This window comes from Phytophthora sojae (genome assembly GCF_000149755.1).
Source record: "Phytophthora sojae unplaced genomic scaffold PHYSOscaffold_4, whole genome shotgun sequence".
Lineage (NCBI taxonomy): Eukaryota > Oomycota > Peronosporomycetes > Peronosporales > Peronosporaceae > Phytophthora > Phytophthora sojae.
In genome coordinates, this window is record NW_009258118.1 from 5,328,440 (window position 1) to 5,349,744 (window position 21,305).

General features: G+C 55.1%; 6 protein-coding genes across 6 annotated transcripts; 2 read left to right on the forward strand and 4 right to left on the reverse strand.

Annotated features, from left to right (window-relative positions):
• Positions 1-131: 131 nt before the first annotated feature.
• Positions 132-626, reverse strand: PHYSODRAFT_449873 (hypothetical protein; the record flags this gene model as incomplete). The annotated part of the gene is made up of 1 exon (XM_009529043.1): positions 132-626. A coding segment is annotated over one exon (495 nt), but the record flags the coding sequence as incomplete, so codon positions are not given.
• Positions 627-1,882: 1,256 nt separating this feature from the next.
• PHYSODRAFT_383910 (hypothetical protein) lies at positions 1,883-2,845 on the reverse strand (the record flags this gene model as incomplete). The annotated part of the gene is made up of 1 exon (XM_009529044.1): positions 1,883-2,845. A coding segment is annotated over one exon (963 nt), but the record flags the coding sequence as incomplete, so codon positions are not given.
• Positions 2,846-6,654: 3,809 nt separating this feature from the next.
• On the forward strand, positions 6,655-8,735 carry PHYSODRAFT_432448 (hypothetical protein; the record flags this gene model as incomplete). Its single annotated transcript, XM_009529045.1, has 2 exons — positions 6,655-6,845; positions 7,610-8,735. Coding segments are annotated over 2 exons (1,317 nt in total), but the record flags the coding sequence as incomplete, so codon positions are not given.
• Positions 8,736-14,156: 5,421 nt separating this feature from the next.
• Positions 14,157-15,987, forward strand: PHYSODRAFT_332108 (hypothetical protein; the record flags this gene model as incomplete). The annotated part of the gene is made up of 5 exons (XM_009529046.1): positions 14,157-14,163; positions 14,278-14,513; positions 14,567-14,761; positions 14,810-14,924; positions 15,002-15,987. The coding sequence occupies 5 exons, from the start codon at positions 14,157-14,159 to the stop codon at positions 15,985-15,987; spliced, it is 1,539 nt and encodes a 512-aa protein (XP_009527341.1).
• Positions 15,988-16,150: 163 nt separating this feature from the next.
• PHYSODRAFT_332109 (hypothetical protein) lies at positions 16,151-18,260 on the reverse strand (the record flags this gene model as incomplete). The annotated part of the gene is made up of 2 exons (XM_009529047.1): positions 16,151-16,831; positions 17,196-18,260. 2 exons carry the CDS (start codon positions 18,258-18,260, stop codon positions 16,151-16,153), a joined length of 1,746 nt encoding a protein of 581 aa, XP_009527342.1.
• Positions 18,261-18,605: 345 nt separating this feature from the next.
• PHYSODRAFT_502171 (hypothetical protein) lies at positions 18,606-20,564 on the reverse strand (the record flags this gene model as incomplete). Its single annotated transcript, XM_009529048.1, has 4 exons — positions 18,606-18,723; positions 18,784-19,653; positions 19,774-20,204; positions 20,343-20,564. The coding sequence occupies 4 exons, from the start codon at positions 20,562-20,564 to the stop codon at positions 18,606-18,608; spliced, it is 1,641 nt and encodes a 546-aa protein (XP_009527343.1).
• Between the last annotated feature and the right edge of the window lie 741 nt (positions 20,565-21,305).

The window sequence follows — 21,305 nt, forward strand, 5'->3', positions numbered from 1 at the left end:
TAGGCCTCTTCTAGACCGAGCGAGTTCGTGTCGAGTAGGTATTTGACCACTTGTTCGTGGCCATTGGCGGCTGCTGCAGCCAGCGCTGCGTGGGGGTAGTAGACATCTCGAATGGGGTCCAGGGCGAAGCGCCGCAAGAACCGAACGACTTCGAGGTGGCCGTTAGCAGCGGCTATCTCGAGCAAGCGCTCCAACTCGGAGCGGTTTGGACGCATGAACCTCAGCACGAATTCGACAATGGAGGCGTGGCCGTACTTCGCGGCTGCCGTGAGCTCGGGCAGCAGCCGCTGCAGCCTTGGGTAGTAGATGTGGAGCCACATGAGCACCCCATCATGGCCGTTAGACGCCGCGTCGAGGAATGCAACCGAGGTGCAGCCCTCGCGTCTCTCGGCGCGCAGCCTCTTGAGGATGTCGAGGCGTCCTCTCGCCGCAGCTCCGTTCATGGCGCCGACGGTGTAGGGGCGGAACCCCTCGAACGCTCTGAGCACGCACGGCAGGTCGTTGTACACGGCGGCGTCGATGGTCGACGGCAGGACGAACTCGTTCACGAGCTGGCCGACCTGCGAGATGGCCTGGAGACGCGGGGGCAGCGCGTGCTGCACCAGCAGCAAGACCGGAGGCTCCATGGGCTGTCGATCTTCGAACTTCAACTGGCTGGCAGTGTCTGATTGGCTCTCACTTGTATTTGTCGCTTATGTTGCGATTCATTTTTATTTTGCATAACGTTGTTGCAGCAACATTGCAACTTCAACGTGAAGAGATCGATACACGCCACACTACTAGTTTTACGGGATCCAGGTGGCCCGTACAGGTAGTGTATCCAGAGCCTCCATTCCCTTCATGCTGCATCACTTTCACTGTCTTGGTCTTGGTCCGCTTTACACAGAATTTCATCTTGCGCGATGGAGCGCAGCAGCTGAAGAATGCCTCGTCCGGTGAACTGGATGCGATCGCGCCACTCGGGCGTGTGGGTGCCATCATACGGCGCCAACAGCTCTTGAACGTTGACATGGGCTTCTGCCACACTCTCCTGTAACTCCTCCACGGTCGGCTCTATTGGGGCCTCTGAGCTTATCGAATTGTTGTCATCGGTGTCGCCTGAAGCTGGCGTGTGAGGGGCTGATCGTAGCGATGGCCGCTTAGTGAGGGCTACGGTAGCCTCGTGCATCGCTGCTTCCTCAGCAAACGCTGCGGCCTTGGCTGTTAATGAGGTCAACTGACTCGCAAAGCATGATAGGAGTCGGATCGGACCCCCATGTGAAGGATCTTTGGATGCAAGCTCGGTCGATCCTTCAAACCGATCGCGCAGAGCGATTATCACCGCCCGTACTTCGTCGATTCGCTTTGCGTCGCGGTGGAAGGAATCGATGTCCTCGTCCGTCCAGGCGTAAATATCACCGATTCGAATCGTGTGATCCAGTGCCAGCCGACGCGGAGCCAAAAGGAGCGGCTGTGGCAAGCTGTCACCTGCTGCTTCCTTTTCTTTCGTTGGTTTAGCAACACCTTTGGCCATCACCACTCGGCTTGGTCTTCGGAAGCCTTTAGAAGGAGGAAGGTGCGTCCTCGTCCGTGTTCTTTGAAACTCCTTGTGCTCCACCGATTCAGCATCAGTCGCACCTTGGACATCATCATCGTCATCGTAATCTTCCTCGACGCTGTTGGTTTCGGCGAACTTCTCCATCGATTCCACGACATGACCTTCTCTTTTCCTCGTCTCTTCTCGAAGCTCAAGCGAGTCCCACCACGCAGCTGAACGCTGTCTTCTCTCCATCCATCGGGCCAGCATCATCTTGTAGACCAAATCTACCGCCGCCGCTAAACTGCGTTTGATTTTCCTCTCGAGATTCCCAATTTCTTCGATCCGCATGGACTTGAAACCGGGGGTACCCAACCTTGACGCCTTCCACGCGAAGGCCACACTGCATAGATGGAATCCAATCCCAGCCAAGACATCTCGTTTCCGTGGTATTCGTCTGTCTTCTCGACCTCCTATTGGAAACTGAGCCAGAAAATCGCCGTAATCCTCTCGCCGATCAAAGCCAAAAGGCGCACCATGCTTATTGACTCGGTGTCTTCGCCACTCATCAACGTACACCAGCAGTTCCGGTGTCCACTCGTACGTCTCCTTGGTCAAATTGTCCTCCGAATACGCCGAATCGCCACATAACCGTAACCGAGACCGCAACTCCGCGTCATCACGCAGCATTCCACTCGTCGCCTTCTCACTGACAACCCCAGCGTGAACATTCGATACGTCGCACCCCATCGCCAGCGCATACAAATGCAAGATCAAAAAGTGGAAGTGCCTGGCTGCTCTCCTCGCGAACGCCAGCGTAAACCTGAGTTTGTTCCACCCGTGGTGGATCCGAATAAACGAGTCGCTCTTGTTCTTCAGCGCGAAGGACCTCCTCTTCAGCTCCCGGAAGAACGGGTCCATACTCTGCGCAATGAGCGTCAGGTTGTCCGACGCTGAGATCTCCCACTTGCCGTCCAAATGTTGCGGCGGCGGCCGGTACAGAACCTGCAGGTAGAAGAACGGGTTCGTGTCCTTCAGCGTCTTCATGACGTCGTGTAGCGCCGTCTTCGTGGGCTTCAGCTCCTGATCCTCCTTAACTGCGCCCGATACATCCTCGTACAACCTCCACAACACCATCGGCACCCACTGGAACTTCATCGGCAGCTCTTGTTGCTCCTTGATCGCCTGCCGGCGCTCGGATATCAGACACGTTGCCTTTGTCATGAGACGAGGCAGTCTCTTGACGACGCTTTCGGTGCGCTTAGCCACCGGCTTCTTGTTGCCGTCCACTTTGTGCAGCAACTTATCGGTGCGGTGCAGGAGGCTCATAACCTGCTGCGTCTCCATTCCGTCATCCATTTCGGCGGCAGAGAGCGCCTGGAAGCACGTAAGTTGCTCCAGCGCAACATGCAGTCGGCTGAGCTCGTCCGCGCGGGACTTTTGGGCCTGGTACTGCAGATGCTGGCGCTGCAGCGAGCGCTGGACGGACGCGAAGGCGTCGCCCACGTCGGCGCAAAGCTGCAGCCTCCGCGCAACCTGCCGCTGGCTGGACGCCTCATCGACGCGCTTACTGCGCGCAGCAGAGGTGTTAGTGGGTATGAGAAAGAGGAGGCTATTGGCGAGGGGCTCCTACCGCTTCGTCGAGCGCTTGGGTGCCTGCTGCTGCGATGCGAGACCTGTCATTGCTGTCAGTGCAAAATGCTCAGCATTGTGGACGTACCGCTAAAGTGGTACATGGACACATCCAGGGGAAAATCCATGGATTATCGTAAACCCCGAATTGTACCAGTAAGTACAGCAGTACCCTGATTTGAGTAACCCATTTTTTACCAATATAATGTTTTCCATCGTAATTAGTCATAAAACGTTTTCGCGGAGCCAATCAAAAAGCCAGTTGAAGTGCAAGCGATCCTGCTGCTGGTGCAGCACGCGCTGCCGCCAGAGGCGGAGCCAGCCTTAAAAAAATGGGGGGCATAGATTTTTTTAAAGTAAAATCCACAACCTACATTTCGATTCTTCTTTTTGTCATCGCTTTAAACTTTTCGAGGACCGAGTCTTTGTCGATGCTGTTTGTAAGATCACGCTCGATAGCCAAAACCATCAGGTTTGACATCCAAAGATCTCCCATTGTTGTTCTGAGCCGCGTCTTAATTCTTTTCATGGCTGAGAAAGACCTCTCCGTAGTAGCAGTTGTTACAGGCAGCACACACACCAAGTTAATAATTCGGTGCAAGGTCGGGAACAGCTCGTTGTTATTGGTCCCGACGAGTTGGATGCATAGTTGTTGCGTTGTCTTCAATTTTTGGAACCTTTGGCGATCTTTGCCAAATTGCGAAACCGAGTGGCCTCTTCTCGAAGGTCGTCCAGCTCATCGGTGAAATCATCAGGATAAAATGTTTTGGCCAGCTCAACAATTTTAGTAGCACTCCAATTCTTGAAATTATCACGTGGGCTGAGCGATCCGCACAATTCCATGAGACTAAGAACTTCTCCACTAAATCGTGAATCCATTTCAGAAATCAGGTCACGAAGGATACAGTTGTATACTTCATCACGATAGTGAGCTTCTTGTGTAGGCTGGACACCATCCCTGGAGGAGTCCGCTCCTGGAATTCCAGCCCTGCCACACCCCCGACTTCTCATTCCACGTCGTTTCCACACGTCATTTTTGTCAGGAATGAGAGGGGTGTCGTCAACTTGTATTGATTTGCAAAAGTTGACCGATGAGTTCCAAATCGATTCAAAACTTGGCGAGTTCCCAGTCATAGAACTATCATCGAGCATTTCTTTTAGTTCTTTGGATACCTGTTTCGTCATATTCACAGCTGACACAATATCGACGTCATCTTTCTGTAAAAATTGGGACAGCCGAATTGTTTTTCCCAAAACTTGAGTGAGAATCTCCATATGAAATACGAAGTCGAAAGTCCACATCATCTCTAAAAATTCCTGACGCCTCAGGGCGTTTGTGGGGGTTCACACCATCGACCACTACACGCTCTAACACACTTGTAATTGGGGCCTAAAGCATCTTGACTTTTCTTAACGCGCGAATGTGGCAATTCCACCTTGTTTTGCTAAGACCCTCGGTAGAAGTTGGTTGATTTAAACCTCTACCAGATTCTAGATGTCCTTGATCAAGCATTTTTTTCCAATTCCACAGCGGCTTCGTCAAGAAGTTGATCTTTCCTTTTAGACGAAGCACTTACAGTAGTGTGAATCCCTTACACGGTTTCGAAGCACTGCACTACCAAGACCGTGTTCATAGTCACTGCAACTAGGACGAGATTAAGTCGATGCGCGAAACAGTGAACATAGTAGGCGTAAGGACACTGGGAGCGTAGACGTCGCTGAAGACCAGTAATCTCACCCGACATGTTGGACGCACCATCATATCCCTGGCCTCTACAGCTCGCCAAAAGCAATCCCCACTTCTCTAACTGCGTTATCAAACCATCGTACAGTGTCTCCGCATTCGTATCGCGAACATGGTCAGTTCCAAAAAATCTTTCTCTAATAGTCCCCGTAGCAGCGCACACAAAACGAATTACGATAGCCATGTGCTCTTTCTTCGCCACGCAGCTTGCTTCATCCACCAGAACAGAAAGATATCCATCTGCAATCTCGACCTCCATAATATGCTTTCGAACAACATCAGCCGCACATTTGATCAGTTCACGTTGAATTTGTGGCGATGTGTACACAGCGTTTTCCCCAGCTAACGACATTGCGCGAGAAAACGATGGCGCGTGCTGTGCCATGAACTGAACAATCTCAATAAAATTGCCTTTATTTTGTGACGTATCCTGTGCATTGTAAAAAAACGTTAGTCCAGTGATGTCATTTCTTACATAAAAATTAAACCGCTCGTATACCTTTTCGTCGCTGCCCCGAAATGCAATTTCCTGTTTTGCTAGGAGAAGGCAGATCTCCAGAATAAAAGTCAGGCGCTCACGGTTGTCGTTCACCAATCTTTTAAGAATTCAGAGCCACACCAACGTCATTCTGACAGGATCTCCGATTGTCGAAACCGATCAGAGCGAGTGGTGTTTCGAGCTCGTTTTTGTCCCAACATGTTTTGCAAATCCGTCTTTTGTAGTGGCCTTTTTCCAGTTCCTATAGCCCGTTGTAGGTTGTGCTACACTGTGAGCTCGCTTTGCTGCGTCATTACTTCTCGGCTGAGGTAGCAGCATTAGCAATACACCGCGTCCGTCGAAGGAGAGTATTCGAGCCATGATTTTTTTTCAAACCACTGGGCCCGAAAAGCACGCATGCATCCACCGATGTCACGGGCCGGATATTGCTTGAGTTGCGGTTGGTAAGGACCGAGGCGAACGTAGGATTGTATAACGTCACGCAGTAGCTGAGGATCGGCAATCAGTTGCTTAACGAAAAATAAATTTGGTGGTCTGTGAGCAGGATCCCGCCTAACAAAGTCTCCAGCGGAACATTCTTCGGCTCTATCAGGAATTTTGTTGAGCGAACACCATTCCAACGCTGCTTGCTCTTGTTTTTCGCGCAGCGTTACAGGTTGGGGTCGTGGCCCAGGATCTGATTCAATACTGCGGGCCTTGTCAAAGTCTTCGGGCTCTTGACGGGGCTTCTTCACAAAGAAGGTCGTGATTGCCGGCTGTTTCCTCTTTCCTTCCTGACGGGGCACACAGCACTTCTTAACAGAGGAAGCAGGAGTATACAAACTCCAAGTGAACAGCCGTTCACGTGTCACTGGTCTGAAGGGGACGACTTGACTTGAAAAGCGGTAGATCTAAGACTGAATGTATTTATAGGTTGGTACAGATTTGGTCTACATACAAACCCTAAGTTCCCTATAGTTTGTGTCATACAAAATGTATCTGTTGGCTCTGAGGCCACTTGGGTCACTATCCAGGGGAGTGACCGATGTAGCCATCCCGGAATAGTGACAGGGTCACTATTCCATGTAACCCCGTTACATCCTCCCCCACTTAGATTCGATCTTATCGACCAATCAGAGCGAGGTTACGCCGGCGATTCACATTTCACTCTCAAAGTCGAAATCCATCGACAACGGCGCGAGCTCTGGCACCTCGGCTCCCGGGCCTCACAGAGCAACTGGCGCATCGCCGAGCAAGCCGCAGGGTCTCCAGTCGACCGGAAGCATGCCTCCAAAGCGCAGTGCGCGCAGTGCGAAAGCACCTCCGAAACCGCGGGCCGTAGGGCCGAAGACCAGGGCGGCCAAGGCCAAGGACGAGTCGTCCGCGCTGATGGAGGCCACGAAGGCGGCCGAGGAGGTGGTGCGCTCTCGTAGCAGCACGCCGGAGAGTGGCCGTCAGGCCGGGGCTCGGAGCAAGTCTCCTGACGCCGCGCAAGGCAAGGAGGAGAGTCCTCGGGGCCATAAAAGCCCGGCTCGCGACTGGGAAGCCGCCGTTTTTGACTGCACGATGGTCCAGTACTCCGGTGAGAGCCCGACGACGAGAACGTCTCGGAGGGCAGCACGCACGCTGCCGAAGGCACGGAGCTGGCGGCAGGCGACATGACCAACGCCTCGGCCGACGCAAAGGCCTCGTCAGAGAAGGAGGCGGAGGACGCCGAGTCCGGCTCAGGCGACAGCAAGCAGTCGCACGACGAAGTCGCCATGGCCGACGCTGGGGTCGTGGCCGAGAAGTCGCCGAGCGACGCGAGCTCCAAGCCCAAGGAGGTGCTGGCATCCAAGCATCTGACGCGGGCACAAGGTCGTGAGCGTGCCCAAGCGTCGAAAGCGGCTGTCGCTGCGAAGGCCGCCGAGGCCAAGGCGAAGAAGCGTTCAGCTTCCAGGTCGCCTCGCGGCTCCAGCTCCAAGCTGTTCATCGACTCGGAGTCTGAGGACGAGGAGAGTGCCGTCCACGAGCCCAAGGAGCTCTCCAACAACCTCGACGAGTAGCAGCAGCAATACCACGCTGCTAGCTCGGGTGCGTATGCCAGGCAGCCGACTGCCACGACTGCCATCGAGTCTTCTTCAGGCGGGGATGCCACGTACCCGCAGGGCTACTTCCCACCCGAGCCTGGCACTGGTGCGCCAGCGCTGTTGGAGAAGCTCTCGGCTCCTCGTGGCCTTATCGGCGGGAACACCTCGAGGGGTTCCTATGAGCGTGCTCTTGTTGACAAAGAGCCTCTCTTTCTTGGTGACGTTGAAGTCGCCCGGTGTGTGCTACTAGCACCACACAAGCTCACACTGAAGGAGTTCACCACGCTTCGCAAGAAGCCGGAGGACAAGGGTGGACTCCATCCTGTGTGGGGTTTCCACTGGGTCAAGCCGAATGACAACATGACCTGGAGCGAGGTGGAAGACCTCTTCTGGCGCTACGTCCAGCGCAAAGGGTATTCCGACCAAGAGTTCAAAGAACTCCGTGAGGATCGCACTCTGTCCGCAATCCTGGACGTGCGCGAGCTCCGCATCGAGTTCGCTCAACTCGTGAGCAAGCGCAAGCTCCACTCGAAAATGGACGAGCTGAAGCAAGAGGCGAGAGCCAAAGCTCGTGAAGAGCATGGGCGTGGTGCGACTACGTCTGCTACCGTGCCCCGGGTACCGGCCAAGAAGCCAAGGACTACTTACGAAGCTGCCGCTGCTTCTCGTCCCATATCGCAACAGCCTTCGGGCAGTCTGTCTGGAGCTGCTCAACGGGCTCCCACGCGTTACCCGACTCAGGGTAACCCCTCCACTTCACGAGCAGCTAGCGCTTGCCATGGAGCCGCAGCTCCCGGACGACTCGTTCCACGTGGTAGTGGATCTGCCCATTACGATCAAGGAGGGCCGGCGGTGGCCTCGCACGGCCATGGCTACGAGCCTGAGGCGACGCAGCCGTATGCTGGGGCCCCGAGTCAGGTGGTGGCCCTGCAGCAAGAGGAGATTCGTCTTCTCCGGGACCGTGTGTACGTCCTCGAGATCGCGCTTGGCGTCGGCCTTGGTGGCGAGGCTGCCGCTCGTGCTGGCCAGCCTGGTGCCGTGGAGCGGCTCCGTGAGGATGTTGCCTCGCTCTATCAAGAAATTCGCAGTCTCCATGGCCGTGTGGATCGTCGAGCCGACCTGTCGTCTTACGACTCGCTGCGAAACCAGCTCGCTCGCCTTCGGGCCGAGCTTCATGGCCACGCGCCGTATCCGGAGCAGCAGCAGCCCCACTCGTATCAGGCCCAGTTTGGCCAGGGCTCGTACGGGGCCCCTGCGTATGCTGCTCCGATGTACGCCGCGCCGTCTTACGACCAGCGCGCGAATCAGGCGCCTTACCACGACTCGACGCCGCGCTTCGAGGAGCTGCGCTCTTCTCCACCGGGCCACCCACCGCTTCCTGCGGGGCAGCCAGAGCCAGAGGGTCATGGTACCTCTTAAGACGACCCACGTAAAACGTCGGGTGAGTCGTCATCAACTTGGGCAAGTCTATGGTGTACGCCGCGCCATGCCGGCTGAGGACCAATGAAGCGGTGCTTCAGCTTGTTGCTCTCGACCGAGCTAACAGTGTTTAGCGGTAGGTTTCTAGTATCTAGGAGAACTAAATCCCCAACCTTAAACACGTTCATGTTTCCTCTTCCATTTCGGTCAGAGTACTCCTTCTGTTTATCTTGGGCTTGCGCCATGGTGTCTCGCATCCTGCTGATTATGTTCAGCCTGTCTTCGGCAAACGAGGACAGTTGCTTCCGCAAGGTGGCTGGACTCACGTCCGAGACTTGGGAGGAAAAGGTTTTCCGAGCCTCTCCCCCACTTAGGACCGAAGCCCCGGTACTGCCTCGTAATGTAAGCGGCACCTGAGGGTGGCGCAACCCGTTCAGGTAAAAGGGCGTAAAGCCCGTCGATGCTTGTACCGCACTGTTGAGTGCGAACTCAACCATGGGCAAGTGACGAATGGCAGAGGCATTAGAAGTAAGTATAGAGGCTCGACGAACGAAAATGCCTGAAGCCGTATGTTCGGTAACGTAGCAGCACTTCAACACACGATAGTAAGATCGTTGAACGCTTCGTTTCCTCTTTAGATCAGCCCAAGAGTGGGGCATCTCCGCGCAGATACTGCGGAGCGTGTCTTCGAGCACGCGATTGACGCGCTCCGTCTGGCCATCCGTCTGCGGGTGGTCCGCCGTCGACATCGACAGTCGTGTGCCGAGAAGGCGAAACAGCGTCTGCCAGAACGTAGCGGTGAACCGCGGGTCTCGATCAGAGACAATGGTCTCGAGCAGACCGTGGTGTCGGAAGACACTGTCCATGAACAGGCGAGCGACCTCGTCGCCAGTGACGGTGTCACGAACTGGAGCAAAGTGGACCATCTTGCTCAGACGGCACACGAAGGCAACAACACCAGTGTTGCCACGGTCATCGGCCGGAAGTCCGAAGACAAAGTCGAGACTCATCGACTTCCAGCAGTCCGCTGGGACCGGCAGGCTCTGCAATGGTGCCGAGGCGTGACCGGCAGGCTTCACGCGCTGGCATATCTCGCACGTACGGACGTAGGTGGCGACCCACTTGTACATGTGACGCCACCAAAACATCTGCGAGACAGACGCGTATGTCTTCTCACGGCCGAGATGGCCACTGGATGGAGCGTCGTGCGCCTCCATCAGGATGTCGTACTTGAGATCCTCGTCGTTGGGCACGACAATACGGGGAGGATCCTCGGGCTCGACCCTATAGTGGAGCAAACCGTCAGCCCACTCATAACGGTGCAGCCTTGCACGTTGTCGGGGCGTGAGCCACTCGACCTTGGCCGAGCCAGTGGCCAAGAACCGCACAAGAGGTTCGAGACTGGCATCGTCTCGGTACCCCGGCCTGATGCGATCATACAGATCCGTCGTGACCCGACTAATATGAGCAAGCTCGTAGTCGGGTCGGCGCGACAGCGCGTCGGCAAGCACGTTCAACTTGCCCGGCTTGTACTCGACACGGAAGTTGTATTCCGCGAAGAATGACAGCCAACGCGCCATCCGCTGTGAGAGATGCGGCGTGTTGACGGCAGTCCGCAAGGACGCGTGCTTTGTATAAACGACAAAGGGCGTCGAGCCCAGGAGGTGCACTCGGAACTTGACAAGAGCGTACTTCATGGCAAGTAGCTCCTTGTCGTGGACTGGATAGTTCCGTTCGGCTGCCTTGAGCTGCCTGGACTGGAACTAGATGACCCGTTCGCGGCCTTCATCGTCGGCCTGCAATAGCGCACAGCCAATTGCGTAGTCAGACGCATCACAGACTACGCTGACAGGCTTCGTCTCGTCCGGCAATGCCAGGACTGGCGCGCGCTGTAAGCTCGCTTTGATGTCGTTAAAAGCATCTTGATGGCGACGCTCCCAGCGCCAGTCGACATCCTTCTTCAGGAGATCCGACAAGGGCCGTGCCAGCTCGGCGTAGCCTGCACTATACTTGTGCAGGTAGTTGGCGAGGCCCAACCACTGTCGTAGGTCCTTCTGCGACCGAGGTGGCGGCCAAGCCGCGATGGTTTTCACCTTCTCCGGGTCCGCCCGGACCCCGGCGCTGCTGACAAAGCAGCCCAGGACCTTGATCTCCTCAGCTGTGAACACACACTTGTCGATGTTGGCGTACAGCTTGTTCGCCCGCATGACTTCGAACACACGTCGAAGGTGCTGGAGATGCACCTCCATGGCCGTCTGGCCTGCCTCGGCACGGCTGTGGACGAAGATGTCGTCAAAGTACGTCTGTGTGAACGCACGCAAAGGTCGGAACAGTTGTGTGACCAAGCGATTGAACGTTGCCGGGGCGTTAGAAAGCCCCTGAGGCATGACCAGCCACTCCCAGAGCATACCGCTCGGCGTGCTCACAGCCGTGAGTGGGATGTCGCTCTCGCGCATCAGGATCTGGTAGTATCCGTCCACCAGGTCCAGCGCGCTATACAGCGTGCAGCCGGCCATGTTGTTGCGCAACACGTCCTTGCGCGGGATCGGTGTTTGCGCAGGCACTGTCGCGCTGTTGAGCTTGTTATAAGCATGAACCAGACGCCACTTTCCGTTCGGTTTGCGAACACAGAAGGTAGGCGTCGAGTGCGGGGACTTCGACTCCCGCACCATGCCTGCCCTCGCCTTGGCGGCAAAGAAGGCATCAATGACTTCACACTGCTCCCGGGGAAGAGGCCATTGCCTACTTCGTGCCCGGCACGAGATCGATCTCGTGCCTGATTCCCCTGTCCGAAGGAAGATTGGACGGTGGATCCTTGGACACCACGTCCTCAAACTCCTTCACCAAGGGGTACACCAGGTCCCGGGGGGCCTTAAGAATCTCAGAGCCCATGCGCGACGCGCGCTGTCTCTGGAACTCCTCCAGGACTGCCTGGTCCACCTCGCCGTGTGGAACTTGGTTACCCACACCAGGAGCGCTTCCAGCGACTCCCGCATCAGTTATGGTCTGAGTGACCTCCTGTGGAACTATGTTACCCACATCGGAAGCGCCTGCAGTGCCTTCCTCATCAGTTACGGTCTGAGTGACCTCGCGTGGAACTTGGTTACCCACGCCAACGCCAGCGGCGCCTTCTCCAGCAGCCCTTGTTGCCTGCGGTACTTCGTTACCCGCGTGTGGACCTACATTACCCACCTGGTAGGTGCTGTCCGGCACCTCCACTCTCAGGCCTTGTCCGGCCCAGTCGGAGTCGTCGTCAGTCTCGACGGACCCCAAGAACTCATTAGACGCTGCTGCGCCCTGGCGGCCCTCGCGGGCGCCCCGGCTGCTGCCAGAGGTGGGAACATGACTCACCAAAGCTCTGTCAGAGCGTGGGGGACGGCTGGCCCCGATAGCCTTGCCGCGCCAGTCGATCCAAGGCTCGTGTTACTCCAGCCACGGCATGCCAAGGATCAAGTCGTACTTGTCCATGTCTAGGACCAAGAACGGCTCCGTGCTGTCAAAGCCCTCGAACTTGACAGTGAGGTCCATGTGGACCCGAGGTACTTCTACCACCGTACCGTCGGCCAGTCGTACCGAGACCAGCCCGTTGCCTTTGCTGCCTCGTAGTGCGTCGGCGTACTTGTCGCGATTGCATGCGACAGTCTGGCGGCGCGCAAAGTTCTTGGACGCCCCAGAGTCGATCAAGATTCTCAAGGGATGATCGTATCCCGGTACACTCGCGTGCACCACAAGCAGCCCACCGCTGGCCTTCTCCGCTTCGAGAGTACAGAGGCTCTCAGGGGCTAAGTCCCCATGGCGTGCGCCACCCGCACGCCCCTCATGAAGACTTAGTGTTTCCCCAGTAGGGCGCCCCGCCCCTACTGGTGTATGGCGTTCCCCTGGTTCCTGGGGCGCGGCTTCTGCCAGCGACCCCTAGAGCCAAAGGGCTTCGAAGAGAACTTCTTCAGTCCTCCCGCGGGACAAGCACGTTTCATGTGCCCAAGCTTGCCACAGCCGTAGCAGCGAATGTCGCTCTGCTCGGCCATGCCCAGATCCATGGGAACCGGCCCGTTGATCGCTCCATTGCCGGAGCTACCATTAGGCGCACCGCCAGCGGCAGGGTTGCTCTGCCATACCGTGGCGGGGGTACGAGCCTGCTTGTGGCTGTACTCCTCCTGGAGGGCGATCTGAATCACCTCCTCCATAGTGTTTGCTTGCACACGGAACAGTTGCGTGCGGGCAGGCCCAACACGCAGACCGTCCATGAACACGGTCACCTTGATGTGTTCAGGCAGGGGGTTCCCCACCAAAGAGGCAGTGAGCACTCGCATCTCCTGGATGTACTCATGCAGCTCGCGCCTTCCTTGTTTGCAGGCGAGGAAGCGCGAACGCTGGCGGTACTCGTAGTTCGCCGGAAGAAACGCGGCCCGCAGCTGCTCGCACAGCTGGGACCATGATGCGAAGCATCCAGGCGTCGTCGCTTCGCGCGTATACGCCCAACTGTTTGCGCGACCACTAAGGTTGGAGAGCGCAAAGGCGACACGGAGTCGCTCGTCCGAGACGAGAGCCGCGTCCATCGTGAGCTCAACCTCTCGAACCCAGAAGTGAAGGTTTTCTCCTTCCTTCCCTTCGAAGGGGTGAACCTTCAGCCGCAGGGGCTTCGGTTGCACCGGCTTCGGCGCGGCCGCAGTGGACTGCAGCCCTTGAACGTGGGCGATGAGCCCTCGCTCGTAGGTGTCGAACGCGTTGATACGCTCAACCTGCTCAGCCGGCGTCGCCGCCGCTAAGCTACGCAGGGCGTCTGTCCCAAAGATGCCTGCCATCTTACGAACGGACCCGTACTGCGAGTCGTTCAGATGGGGAAACTCCGTACGATCCATCTTGGCTCACTCGATGAGACCACAGAGGATTCAGGTAGTCCAATCTACCCGCGTAGGCGTAGGATTGACTACAAGTGCTACCAAGTGTGACGGGGCACACAACACTTCTTAACAGAGGAAGCAGGAGTATACAAACTCCAAGTGAACAGCCGTTCACGTGTCCCTGGTCTGAAGGGACGACTTGACTTGAAAAGCGGTAGATCTAAGACTGAATGTATTTATAGGTTGGTACAGATTTGGTCTACATACAAATCCTAAGTTCCCTATAGTTTGTGTCATACAAAATGTATCTGTTGGCTCTGAGGCCACTTGGGTCACTATCCAAGGGAGTGACCGATGTAGCCATCCCGGAATAGTGACAGGGTCACTATTCCATGTAACCCCGTTACACCTTCCATGTTATTATCAACTAAGCGGAGGAACAGTGTGAACTTCATGCATGTGCCGTCTAAATAAAAAAAATCTAAAAAAAATCGAAACGCCTTCGCCGAAAAATGGGGGGCATGCGCCCCCCCCATTTTGGCCCTGGCTCCGCCCCTGGCTGCCGCCGCCCATCCAAGCCATCGCACACGCCGTCCAGCTCGTCAACGAGTTCGTCCTGCCGTCGACCATCGACGCCGCCGTGTTCAACGACCTGCTCAAAGCGTTCGAGGACTTCCGCCCTTATACAGTGGGCGCCATGGACGGAGCCGCGGCCAGGGGGCGCCTCGACATCGTCCAGCGGCTGCATGTCGAGCGGATCGAAGGTTGCTCGTCGGCTGCGCTCATCGGCGCGGCGTCCAACGGCCACTTGGAGGTGCTGGAGTGGCTCTACCGTCCCTGTCGGGAGCAGCGACGGGGCTGGACGAGCTCACGGAAGCCACGAAGCACGGCCACCTTGGGATTATCCGGTTTCTACGGGCATCCACGCACCTGCGAGAGTTCGATCGGGAGCGGTTGCTGGTGATGGCGGCTGCCAACGGGCACGTTGCAATTGTTCGTGTCTTTCTACGCGGAGTCGTTGACGCCCATGGAGCGGTCGCTGCAGCTGCGGGCAATGGTCATGTAGCAGTCGTGAAGTTCCTGCTCGCCAATACCAAGCTCCATTTATAGGGGGCTTGGAAGAAGGCGCTTGAGGGCGGACACATTGGCACCATCGAGCTACTGACCAAGGCTGCAGGTGACGTCGCTATTGAGTTGGCATTTACGAAAATGGCGGCGGTCATTAGTGCGAACACGATGCGGCTGATGCTGAAGAGGCTTAAACTCGTGGACAAAGTGCTTGGGCGGGTGTGGTGATCGCAGCAAAGAACAACGACAAGGAACTAGTGCCTGTTCTGCTGGAAAAATGCCCTTCAATGGAGACGCCCGGGCGAAATCTCGTTTGGGGGAGCTATCGGTTCACCAACCCCATCCAATCCGCTGTCGCTACAGCTATGAGTGAGGCTGCCGATGCTGGTCAGTTAGACATGCTCAGAGTCCTAACCAAGACAAGTGCTTCGTATGTGCGCGACATACTGAGCCACGCAGTGAATAACGACCAAAGGGACGTCCAGAAGCTGTTGTTGGAACTGTGTGAGGCGAAGTACTTGCAGGAGCATCGGATGGCGTCGTACATGACGACTATGCTGGAACAAGCCGCAGCATACGACGATTTGGAGACTGTACAGCAAATATTTGCCAAGTGTGGCAGAGCTGACGTTGGTGACGCGTTGTGGATAGCTGTCGAGAACAACTCCGTCAAGGTAGTCAGTCTGCTTGTCAAGAAGAGCGAACCTTGCAGCGTTGTGGCTGCTTTAGTTGAAGCCGCTACAAGAGGCAAGGCTGACATGGTGCAAGCCCTGCTCGACCACTCTGGCCACCAAGCGATTGAGAGTGCTCTGGAGAGGACAGTAGCATCTGGAAACGTTGAGCTATCGACGATGCTGCTCCGTCGATGCAATCCGAGCGCGCACAAGCGCATCTTTCAAAATGCCGCGTCGAGTGGTTGCGCTGGCGTTCTGCAACTGCTGCTGGACGAGATGGAACCTCACTGTATCCATCGCGCCTTGTTCTGTGCTGCAGCGCGGGGGCACGTCGAGGCTGTAGCTGAGTTGCTGGAGAAAAGTGAGTCATCAGCGATTGCATGCGCGCTCGAGTGCGCCGCCACTGAAGGTCGACTTTCTGTGGTGAAGGTGCTGCGTAGCCACTGCGATGCGGCTACTATCCGCAATGCTATGTCGAAAGCGCAACTTATTGGCGACGACGAGATCGTACACCTGCTCAGCAGCAAGAAAGTGCGGTTCGAGTGAGCGCGAATGTTTGGCTGTTGGGAAAGGCCTCGACCGTGATCGTGAGACGTAGCATTTGTTTTAGTGTTTTACATTGTCGGTAACTTAGCTGCATTTACGAAGCGTAAAAGAAGGTATTTGTACACATTTGGTAAGGTAGCACATCCTGGATTTACCTGTTTATCTAGAGCAGCACCGACACCTTCAGGTGCCACAAATCCGTCCACGTGAAGGTGTCCGGAAACACTAACCGTGCAGCATCCTGTACGTTATTGCCCTCGATTTCGTACGCGTACACATTCCTATAGCGTGCGCGTACCAGTTTCATCATCACGATCGCTTGTAAGTCCTTTGACGCCACCAAGAATTTGCCGTTTACGATGACATACCCCGAGCAGTACACGCCGTCCGCCGACGCGAACTTCATCCCCTTGAAGTAAACGTAATTCTTGTAGTCCGAGATGATCCCAAAGCGCGTCTGTAACTCTGCGCCCGTCGAGATCTCAAAGTTAGTCAAGTGCCCTTTCTCGGCAAGCGCAGCCTTCTCGTTCGTAGATCGATCCGCAGTGTGGCCCGATTTGAGATCGACTTTTTCAGGGTAGAAGTGCCGGTACACCTTCCGTAGCATGGCGTAGTGTGAAATTGTCAATAGCAAGACCAATCTAGGAAAGAACGAAGTAGCAATGAAGGTGCCATCTTTTGCCGGGATCTGGAAGGCGGACCAGAAATCCATCGGAGACATCGCGTACACGACGTCCGGTACCCATTCGTCACCAAGCAGGAAAAGCTTGTTGGAGTACGAAACAACCCCATCCAGAACTCCAGACGCAGCCCGTAGCAGGTTAAATCGATAGATGTGGATAATCTCAAACAAAATATATCATACTCCCGGGTCAATTCGTTCTCGAATAGCTGTACTGATCAGTCCGACCAAGCCGGTAGACAACGAGAACATCCGCGTATACCAACTCCTTGTGGATGAAAATCTCCTCACTATTCGATAGGACAGCTGCGTTTGCCATACTCAACTCGAATATCGACCAGAATGAGTCCACGTACCACGAGACTAACACGAGAACGGCTCGTCCAACGAGTGTTGCAGTTGATACAGACGAAAATGGGTCACCTAGCCAAACTTTCCCGGCGCGAAAGTTTTGATAACTTATGATGCCTAGGACGATTAGAGAGAAAATTGGCTGCATTCCGAAGAAGAAGTGAAGCCCGTGCACCCAAGCCCACGCGTCGGTGGTAGTCGGCTGGCCAAACCATTCCCAGTCTGTCAGCGCGCTTTTCGCATCCACAGCATTTTGCAATGTGTACATGTAGTTGATATTCGACTGCACGTCGCCATCAAAGAAGCCGCGTTTCCTCGTTGTGAGGAGATCCTTAACTGGTTGGGTGAGCGGGTCTCGGGGTACGCTGCGCAACTCCAAGTACCCTTTAGTTTCCCTTACGAACTCATAGGGCTCGAACTCCAGCGAACGTTGGTACGGGTACGTCGGAGTCACGAGGTAAACTTGTTCGGGATTTGCCTCTCCCATGTCGTGAATTAAGGTGAGCATTCCTAGGAGGGCCGGACCGAATTTATTGTGTGCGCGTATCTCGTAGTCCTGAACAGATAGCGACGCCATGACCAGATACAAATCGTCAGGGTCGTTGATGGAACGAACCAGGCTGAAGACGCGCGCTGCCGACCGATCACCCTTCGTTAATGGCGTGAAACTGCAGTCCACCACCACCACAACAAGCTCGAGTTCATCGAGGATGGTGACGTTGTAGCTGGTATCGTTCACGATTTCCATGTACCCGTGGATCAGGAAGGCGTATTTGTACAGGTCGGGTGTGAACAGCGGCACGTTGGAGCAATTATTGACGGAGGTCTTCGTCTCAGACTCGAGGAACAAGACGTAGTCTCGCGGCGTTGTATCCCCACCTAAGACGTCTTGCACAAGGGGGCTGTCCCGGACGAAGCCGTCACCAATGTAGCCGCCGATAAGAGACGACGTGAAGGAGCCGAACGGTTGAGTGGGGTTGGACATATCACGCAGCACCTCCATCGTGCGCCAAGTCGCCATCATGGACACGTAGATGTACAAGAACGCAGCCACGATCACCACAAGCCGACGAATGATGTTGAAGAGCTGCCACTTGGTGATCTTCCATCTCGGTTTGGACTGCACGATGTACTGCTTCCTTCGACCCAACGCTGTTGAACGTATCGACCGGCGTCCCGATACGGTGGTACCTTGCGGCTTGACCTGAAGCTTTGTTATCGATGACGTCGCCACCGGCATGCTTTCTCGCTAGTTTGCCGGTGTCGAATTGGTTACCAGGCTGCCGCTCTTGATGCGATCATAACCAAAGTTATGGTAATCGCCAAATTGTCTGCATGCCATTCGCCAGGACGAGTTCTATTGTTGCCAAATGATAAAGCTGAAGCCGGGCTATAAACAGCCAGAGCCATGCAGAATGTTCATGCGAAAGATAAATGGGAAAGGTATTTTTTTCTGCTGCTCTGCAGTTCCTGAGGTCCTTGTCCTTTACTTTTGCGGTGATTAATATTATCATTACGCTAACATTTTTTACTTTTATTGCCAGCGATTATTATATTATAATAAAAATCTTGATGAAACTTCTCCCTATGCCGCCAGCGATCGAAATGGCTGGATGAGGTGCATTGGGTAGCGATCGTCGCCAAGGGGGTCCCAATCCTGCTCATTCTTCCCGCATAGTGCAGTCCGAGGAAATTTAGGATCACTACCACACACTGGTGAACCGCCCAGCGACAGGGCTTCCCAGACGGCGGTATCCACTCACTCTGGCAATTCTCTCAGTTGCGTGAACTCCAAAGTCAGGTAGGAGATGTACAAGTCGCCATTATGAGCCTCCGGTAGCTCTCGCAAGGGATTCCGAGAGAACGACAACGAGTAGTAATATGTTGGGATCGCAGTGAGTAGGAAGTCAATTGGCATCGCCGTGATCTTATTGTTGATCAGTGAAAGCTCGCTCAGTTCAGGGAGGTGCTTGAACATGGTGGGAAATTCGTTTAGTTGCGAGTGCTCAATGTAAATGATGCTGACTCCACTCCATGGCTCGATGACGTCTTCGGTAATTGTCGTCAGGTTCGTGTGAACAAACTCCAGGTCTCTCAACTGTTTAGGGAGAGGGGACTGCAGAATTCCATCGGGGATCCCGGTCATATTCACGAACACAAACATAACGAAGAGCATATTCTCGTGTAGTTGGGCCGACAGGGCGGCTTCTTCTCCCCACCTTTCAAGCGTTGCGTTCCAGATCTCAATGCCCATGAGCGATGGAAATTCGCGGATGATCGGAGGTACGACAAGTGCTGGGCAGTGCATGAACGTGATCCTCCGCAGCATCTCACGTTCTAACCAGTAAAGGCTGTCGAGGGGAGGGGTCTGCACCATCGCGCGATAGCAATTGTACTTGACAATGGCGCAGCTGAAGTTTGAAGCGAGCCACGGGTGCATTTGCTGCAGACACATGCTCTTGATGACCTCGATATCGCCATTCACAACACCGTACTGCGCTTCGAGATGCAGCACGAGAACCACTGCTCCTGTAGTGACGAAGATCGTCGGGATGACAATTCGGTGCAGTCGAGTAGAAGTTTGCATTCTTGTGGTAGCCCGTGATAATACATCAAATGTTGCAGTCGCGACGCTCGATGATTTACTGGATCGAATTGTCGGGTGTTCGAGCATGGCGCTGCCTGTAGCTTTGGGGGCGAGCGGACCGGATCGACTTGGTGAATTTAGCATAGTCGCAATGCTCTGCAGGCACAGGAAGGCGCTGGCATGGGGAACGGCTGTGATTAGCGCGTTTGTCCACGACATGAAGAAGAAGGCACGGTTCTCCAGTACGAGGTTCAGAAACTCCGTGTCACCGTAGAGCAGCGACATTGGGAAGCTCAGGTTCTTGTAGTCGAACTGCATGGCGTAGGGTAAGAAGATGGCGCTTGGGAGGACGATGGCTGTCGCAACAGAGATCAACGAGTCGATAACGATCGCTACAACCCTTACCGACATTCGTGCAGACCCAGATCGGAGCAGTATTTGGTGGATCAAGAAAGCCGACCAGCAGTTTGCAACAACGAGCGCCACCTTGGAGTGATTTATCCATGGGCGTGCAATGAGCGTGCTGTACAGATAGGCGTTTGGGACCTGAGTGGCAATCTCCACAAGTTTTCGAGCCGCAAAAACCCGAGCATAAGCCTCGTTGCTGCTGCTTTCGTCTTGGTAGCGCCAGTCATGCTGGGGGTTTATCCACTTGTACACCGGCCAATACCTCAGTTTCCTCGCACCAAACGCAACGAAATCCACGAGGCTACCAGTGAGATTCATCGGTCGGACTGTCAGCTGTCGAGCACTAATAGATGCGCCGATATGACTGAGGAGCAGCAACCCGTGAGCTGCCCCCAGAACTCCCAGTGCAGCGCCCACAGTCCGAAAGTGTCGGTCACGCACTGGGGCTAATAAATTTGCAAAGTAGTTGAGGTACTCGTTCTCCATGATCCAGTAGAGCTTGGCACAGGATAATAGAAAAGCTGCACAGAGCGCGTGGAGGAAAGTCATGAACGTCCAGAGTGCGATGTATTCGTGCCGAGGAATGCGATGAGATGTGCCGGTAGCCACGGTTTGCCGAATCTCTTGAGCACGAGTACTCGATACCTGGACGGGGTTCACGCGAGGCATTGATCACCTTTTCTTACGTGAAGCGAAAGTTGTAAAAATGCGCTTAGAATAGGATAATACTAGCAGCAGTCCTCCTTTTCTTGTCCAAGAGCTTTGGTTATTGGCAGCCTGATCCTGCACTTTTAGCCCAGGAATAATGCGTGTGCATTTATTCTCGACCCTAGTAAAGATCACGCAATACGCAATGGAGTTTGTATGCTGCCTCAGCAGCAGTGGGGCGTTCTGCAGGGTCCAAAGCGGTGCACGCGTTGCCTAGGTCCACCATGGCTTGTGGACACATTTCTGAAAAAGCGACTCGAAGACTCCCCGTGGCAATCCCCTGCATCAGCCGAATAGCAGGCACTGCGGCTTTCACGGATGAAAACTGTCCGCCGGCCATGTTCGCGCTCTCTTGGAGATAGGGCTGCGAGTGCTTGTCCAGTTCTGATAGCACGATACCAAAGGAAAAGACGTCCGCCTTGGCATCATACGGCATCCCCATGATAACTTCAGGCGCCATCCACAGACACGTCCCCACTCCAGCCGTCATCGTTTGATCCACATACTCCCGAGAGACGCCAAAGTCCGTGACTTTGGCTTGCAACGCGCGATTCAGGAGAATATTCCGGGATTTCAGGTCAC